The sequence below is a fragment of the Vicia villosa genome, unplaced genomic scaffold (genome assembly GCF_029867415.1).
Source record: "Vicia villosa cultivar HV-30 ecotype Madison, WI unplaced genomic scaffold, Vvil1.0 ctg.000600F_1_1, whole genome shotgun sequence".
Lineage (NCBI taxonomy): Eukaryota > Viridiplantae > Streptophyta > Magnoliopsida > Fabales > Fabaceae > Vicia > Vicia villosa.
The window spans coordinates 251,416-259,442 of NW_026705274.1; the positions used below are offsets into that span (position 1 = coordinate 251,416).

General features: G+C 34.9%; 1 protein-coding gene across 1 annotated transcript; it reads right to left on the reverse strand.

Annotated features, from left to right (window-relative positions):
• Positions 1-1,053: 1,053 nt before the first annotated feature.
• On the reverse strand, positions 1,054-2,863 carry LOC131629714 (F-box/kelch-repeat protein At3g23880-like). The gene has a single exon (XM_058900496.1). It carries the CDS (start codon positions 2,620-2,622, stop codon positions 1,429-1,431), a length of 1,194 nt encoding a protein of 397 aa, XP_058756479.1. The 5' UTR covers positions 2,623-2,863; the 3' UTR covers positions 1,054-1,428.
• Between the last annotated feature and the right edge of the window lie 5,164 nt (positions 2,864-8,027).

Consider the following 8,027-nt stretch of genomic DNA (forward strand, 5'->3'; position numbering starts at 1 on the left):
CCTATACCTAGGGGTGGACAAAACCCACAGATCCGAACCGAACTGATTCAACCGTGCGGTTTTTTAATGTCACGGGCGGGTTTAAATGGGCCTCGGTTGAAAAAGTATCATTACATTGTCTTAAGTGGGTTCTAATGGGCGGAAGCGGCTTGCCAAATGAAACCCAGCGGTAACCGAACAACCCGAAAATATCTCTAATTAGGATAATGTGCTATTTTGCTTACTGTAAACATCCATGAGCTAGTATTGTTTTTTATTACTTTCACCGATCTATTATGCCACTGCCAACAACTCTTCTTATCTCGATCATTATAATATTTGTTCTACTTTACAGCTGTATAACTCTCTATTTTCTTTTTTCCTCTCTATCTATTACTTTTTCATTTTTTTCAACTGTGCATCATCTAAAGAAACACAAGCCACACCTTTCTTCTTCATTTGTTCTCCTGTAATATATTATAAATCACAATTCTACTTCAACTATCAATCTCAAAAACACTTCTAAAATAGGTACCTTTGTTCTCTAATATTTTCTATATATACATACATATTAATGATTTATCCTTAACCCATCCGATGAATCCGTATTTTGTTGAATCCGTCACCCGCAAAATCCGCAAGCACTACAGGCGGAAATGGGTTACCATATTCAAACCGCGGTTGCACTCGGATGTTGTTTTTCCGGCCGAAACCGCACGACCCGGACCGATGTCCACCCCTACCTATACCCTTCTAATTAGACCTCTATATCATTTCCTTTTTATGATCTCCGAGCTTTCACAACTAAACTCTCCACTCAATTTTCAACCGACAATAAAATACTAGTTATTGAATCGCTGGTGATGATGCTCGTTGTTCAGCATGCTCGTGATGCTGAAGTGGCTGCTGCGTTGTTTGATGGTGTTATTTTACAAGCTTCAAGTGGCTTACTTTTCTGCATGATCTTGGCATTGTGAAATCATCTTCTAGCTCCAATGCCCAAGCTTTTGACATCAGAGAAACTGCTTCTAGTTCTGCTTCCGAGGTTTCAGATTAATTGTTTCTATACTACATCTTTAAAGCAGGTTACACTTATGACTGAAATCTACAGAAGTGCAACTTATGTATGTATAATTGTTTGACTGCCACAGCAGAATTTGTATGAGAGCAATCCCGAAACTAAATGTTTGACTGCAACTTATGTATTCATATTAAATTTCTTTTGTAAATTACTCAAATACACTTTGAGTTTTGAATTTGAAGAAAATTACAACTTGTTTGAGTATTAAACATTGATCTTGAAGAAAAAATCAACACGAGCCAACTTATTGACATAGGTTTTCTTTTCATCGATATAGATACTAGATAAGTTTGCAAATAAAATGAGAGAAAACATTCAAAATAAAAACAAGAAAAACAATTAACTACTTATTCCTTCAAGAAAAACAATTAACTACTTATTCCTTCAACTGGAAGAATGCTTTCTTTGTAAAGTATTACCCGACTAGGAAAACTACAACTCTCTTCTTCATAACCAAGCTTCTCAATCATTTGGGTACACAAATCAAACAAAGCTACTCTTCGATCTTTGGTCCGGAAGAATATTTCTCCTTTGGTCCCCACTCCAATAGGACGTAGGACGCAAGACAATGGTCCAACAACGAATAGTGTGATCCATGATTCTTTTCTACCGAGTTCGCCCAATATTGATATTTGAAAAGTATTTTCTCTAACTCGGAAAGATGTTATGCATCCATTTAACACCGCCAAGTAAACATATGATGCTCCAACAACAAAACAGTCATCCGGTATGGATGTTACAAAAAACTGTTCACTGCTTAAATCAAATGATACCAAACACGGTGCTAGTGGACTATGATATTGACACAACCAGTGACAGACTCCATCCATGTAGAGTCGGGCATCCTCAGTTCCCATAACAGAACGCGGCATGTCCAGATCAAGTTTTCTCCAAGAATTACTTTTCAAGCTATATATCTCCCATACAGGGTCTAAACACGTATCTCCAAATACATCTCCAGACGGCACATAATCCCATTCTTCAACGTGTCTACCTACAAAGAATACACAACGAATGACCTTATAGTCACATGTATTAAGATCATAACCAAATCCATGAATATAAGGTGTGATATAACAAATAGCCCTAGCAGCCTCGGGGAGAGTGGACTCAACCGGACTAGGAGGAATGTGGTTGAATTCATCTCTACTCGGGTTCCATAATGCAATTTTGCAAGATCCATCTTCATAGAGACAAAATGTGCCACTAATACTACCAAAACCAAAAATACAAAGATCTCCAACGTAACCCTCTTCCTCATGGTGTACAAATGGAGTTGATATATTTAATTTGACTTTACTCTCCAACTTTTCTCTAGAAAAAGAATAGAGAAAATCCTCGTAAGGTCCATGAACCAGCATGAAGAGCGATGCTTGGTCATAATAAGAATAACAATGCAAGTTAGATAAAAAGTTGTTGCGGAACATGTTCATGAAACGAGTGTTTTCAATTAAGAGAGACCATGATTTACAAACACATTCAAATCGTTTCAAAGATTTAATAGGCAGTTTTGATAGAACGAAGAAGACAATATCATCTGGTATATGATTGCTGGGAGCCATTATAGAAACTGAATTTTGCTGGCAATATGGAATGCTAACCAAAGAGAAACCGAAGAAGAAGAAGAAAAAATCACTTATAAGCGGAAGTGGGAGATTTTGAAGGTTCAGAGAGAGCCTAAATTGTAAGCCACGCACTCAGCGCACGCAGGAATCATGGAGCAGAATTCTCACCTAACCGATTTAATTAAGAACCAGCAATGTTAACGCTTAACAAAACGGATGGTGAAACAACGACCCCTGAGAAAATAACGGCACGCTGGAGGTTTTTGTTGAAACAGTCACGAGGGATAACTGATATTAAGCAAAAATAAATATTCCACATTTATTATTTTTTTTAAAATAAAAAGCTATATTATTTGTTTTTAAATTCTCTTTTTTTCTTCTAATTTTAATATCTCTCCAAATTTCACGACTCATTAAATGGTATAGTGTTTATTTGATAATGTTCATTAATTGCAATTAAACTCTTGAAGAAATAATCTTCCATAGAAGAAGATGAAGGGTAGAAAAACACTTAGAAAGAGGGATTGAATAAGGGTTTGTTCTAAAAAATGACAGATAAAAAAAATTGAACACAATTATTTTTATCCTGGTTCGTTGTTAATCAAACTACTTCAGTCCACCCCTTTCAGAGTGATTTACCTCAACTGAGGATTTAATCCACTAATCAGTCTTGATTACAATGGTTCTCCACTTAGACAAACTTCTAAGTCTTCTAGAGTATGTTGATCACAACTTGATCACTCTAGGAATTCTCTTACAGAAAATTAAACAAAGTTTACAAGAGTTTAAAGTGCTTCTTAAAAAGCTATAATCACCAAGTGATATTTCTCTTAAGTTCTAGTTCTTAATCTCACTAAGATATAACAATATTTGTGAGGTTGAAGATGAAGATCTTGTTGTTCGTGTAGAAGTATTTTGGCAGCGTAAGATTGCTTAGCGTAAGTTCTCTAGATCTTCTGCATGCAGAGCTTCTCTTATATAGGCAGAAGAAATGTGACCGTTGAGGAGCATTTAATGCTTTGCGTGAAAAGTACACTGCTGCATTTAATGTTTCACTCTTTTGTCAACTACCTCGAGCCATGTTTCAACTGCTTTTGCTGACTTTGCCTTTTGTTGCTTCTAACGTTCCTTTTGTCAGTCAGATGTGACATTGTAGCTCTTTCATCTTGTACTTGATTCTGGACCCAGACTATTGGATATAATGTTTGAATATCAGAGTCTTCAGCGTTGGTGCAGATGCAACTTTAGTCAGCAGACTATGGAAGTGCTTTTGAACGTGAAACCTTTAGAACTTCAGAGCCTTGCTTCTGATTTCCATCTTCTGATGCCTTCCAGATCATGTTCTGCTTTTCTCAAGACCATCTTCTGATGTCTTCCTCATCATGTTCTGATGAAGTCATCCAGATCGTCTGGATCAGAGCTTCTGAATTCTGTTTTAGTGCATACTCTTTTAAATTTTTCCTAAAATGGAAAACGTGAATAATTAGAGTATCACATTGTCTTATACAAAATTCATATATAATGTTATCATCAAAACTAGAAATATTGATCAGAACATTTCATGTTCTAACAATCTCCCCCTTTTTGCTGATGACAAAAACATATAGAATTGATATGAATTTGTATCCAAAATATCAGATGAAAAAGACACTACACAGATATAGCATAAAAGCATATTAATCAGAGTGTGTGAATGTGTCTCCCCCTGAGATTAACAATCTCCCCCTGACATAAATACTAGAAGAATTTATAAATAAAAGACTTCCCTGAGTATTTTCCATTTCAGATGAGACTTTTACTTTGAACTTTATCTTCAGATGATTCAAGCTTTTTTTCAGAGCTTCCATTGGACAGCTTCAAAGCTTTGGATTTTTCTTTTAGAGCACTTGGTTTATCAGAGCATCAAAGTAGCTTGCTTCAGATTATTGCAATTCCTTGTATCAGAGCATTATACTTTGTTTGCTTCAGATCTTTAGAAGATTCTCTTAAAATGTTTCTTGTAACACCCCTTTTTACCCCATAAAATATTAAGCATATAATCAGAGATTAAGCATGCATATAACTCAAAGGGCGTCACATCGACGTTTTCAAAAACTAAAAAGCTTTTAAAACCGACAGCATTTATCCACAAAATACAATACACCTGGTCATTTCAAATAACACCTGACATATAATCATAATTCATCTAGAATATGCATTAACATCGGAAAGTAACACTCACGTGTTTTATATAAATGATACATGTCCCATACCATGATCATATCTCCATAAACAACTCATAAGATAACCATATTTATAATATTTGGCTTAAAGTCTTTCAACAACAAGTAACCAATTAAACATGTTCACGAGTTATAACAAAATACATAAATAAATAGAACATGTTTTCAACGTCTAAGCTACCCAGTGTTACATGACCAGAGCATTAACTCGTTACTTAATTACCAAACAACTTGGAAGAAACTCCGACTAGATCACGCGCCAGCTACTAATCGTCAAACCTGCATGTCGCCAAACGAGTGCAACATTAAAACAGAAGGGTGAGAATACGAACCATTACGAAGAAGTATAATAAGATATAATGGTTAAATCAACAATTATAGGAATACATTACACCTTGCCTAATCATGTAAATTAATACTAATCAATATAATCACATACTTTAAACATACAACAAGTATAAGAGTATAATATCTCAATACTATATTCTCAATTTTGCACATAGCCATAATTATCACATATTCCCGCATTTAACCAATTACGTATTCAAACATCACCCATCCAAGCCCGCTTGTGTTTCAAAGCAGATCCACCTGTGTTTCAAGGCACACTATGATATGAATGTATGTACAACATCACAAATATATGCAATTAAGATCATCTCTACCATCTTAACTTTCCGCATATCACAATAATTCAACTCTATGAATTATCCACCAATTGTACATAACATTCACAACACACACACATCATTCACATATAAGAGGCCAATTAATCACTTACGATTCACACAATTCAATTAACACTAGTATCCACACTATCTCATGTTAATTCTCATTTTGCCATTTATACATGAACATGCACTTGCATCATCAAACAATTATTCATTAATTTAATGCTAACCAATTAACCACAGAGAATCAATATTAGCACGACGTCATGGCATATACATATATTATTCTCATCACATAAGCATTATTCGCATATAATAGCCAACACACAATTTCAATCCACCATTTCAATTAACACTAGCAATTAATTCTATCACATGCTAACTCACAACTTGTCAATTATATATGATTTACTCATTTTCATATTAAACCAACAAGTCATTAGGATTTTATACCATCTAGCTACTCATAGAAAATTCAATCTTAGAACAATAATAGAGACATATCCATATTTCACTTTTATTAGGAGTCTACTGTTTTAACATGGAAATCAATTTCACCAACTATACTCATTTACCAATTAATTTATACATGTATCTATCATATATTTCCAGTAATCAAGCCTAATATTATTTCACATTTGCATTGACAAAGAGTAGAAGAAAATAGCTAAGTAATTAGAAAACATAGTAGAAATAAGGCACGTTCTAAGTAACACAACAAACAGTGTCGTCCATCAAGGCACTGCCGTCCGTCACCTATGGTGGTGTGCCGTCTGTCACCTATGGTGGTGTGCCGTTCGGCAACCCCTACCCGTTGCCGTCCGTCAAGGCCAGGTTGTCGTCAAGCCTATGCATTGCCATCCGTCAGGACCCTTCCATACCCAATCCCAATTCCAGTTTTCATTGCACGCATAGAAGTATTAGGGTGATTATTTGATAACACATTTTCTACTCAAATAACATCAACAACAATTAAAAATTTCAGTTCCTAACAACACAACCTAGTCATGTTAAATCTACCCATCATCCCCATATACTAACCCATAAGAATTTGGGATTCTCCCCCTTACCTCTTGATTTCTCCTCCACAACCCTAGCTTTCCTCTTCTTGTTTCTCTCCTCCACTTCTATTCTTCATCCAGAAAATGAAAATGATGCTCCTACTCCTCATTTCCTTTCTTACTATCTTTATTTTTTATATTGGGTTTAAAATGAATAACTCCTCCTAATTGCTTATAACTCCAACAAATAGGCCCAATTGATAAAATAGAGTAGTCAAACAAATAATTATGCTCCAACAAATAATATTATTACCCTTAATATTATTTTTCGATTAATCCAATTAAATCCGACTTTATCTCAATTAAATAAAATCCAATAATAATATTAATCTTAATATTATTTCTCTACATATTCCATTTTATTAATTCTTCGATTAACCGAATAAATTACAACTTCACTTAGTAATCCGAACACGTTTCTCAATAACACCGACGATCCAATTAATTATCAAACTTCGTCCAAATTAATTAAATAAATCCTTATTTAATGTAATTAGCCAAATAATAAAATTCGGGCTGTTACAACTCTCCCCCACTTAAAATATTTTCATCCTCGAAAATTCAGTCGACACAACCATCTCAACACCAAAACCACATCCACTCTCTTTCTCGATTCATACTGATACGAAACGTTCTACACTTACAACCATACAAAGCTTCAAAAGATGTCATTCCAATATCCGAAGAAAATATCATGCAAACGCACAATCCTTTCGATGCACAACTTAGCAAGTCTCTTCATCGAATAATCCATCTTCATCGGAATAAAACGAGCATATTTCGTCAACTATCCATACTGACCCAACTCACTTCACAATTACTCGATGCCTCGTCAATCTCGAAACAAAATCCATAGAGATACTATCTCACTTCCACTCGGAAATAGATAACTGTTGCACCAAACGAAACGGTTCCTGACAAATAAAAATCAAATACACAATTCCGGTATGTCACTCTTCATACTTTACCACTACACATTTCCTTAAATTTCGATACATAATTAACACCATGATTAATACTCAAATCATTACGATGTTCCTCATCCAAAATTCTCTTTGTCCGAATTCGAACCATCAGGAATACAAACTCGATCACAACATCTCACGACACCATTCTCGACAATCCAAAGATTATCACTTTTTCCTTGATTAATCGATTTTATCTTGCCAACCAATTGCAAAATCCGATTTATGACCTTCTCTAATCTTGTCAAAATATCACAAGTAGGCTTCAACATACCAACTTAACACGAAGACGTCGCTTCACAACCAAACTCTACTTTCTAAATCGTTCCAAAAATTTCCAATTCTTGAATCCTCAACATAATTTATAAAATTATTTCCTACTCAATGCATCGGCCACAACCTTCACTTTTCCAGGGTGGTAATTCAAACCAAAGATTAAAATCCTTCGAAATTCTACTCGTCTTGTTTACCTCATATTCAACT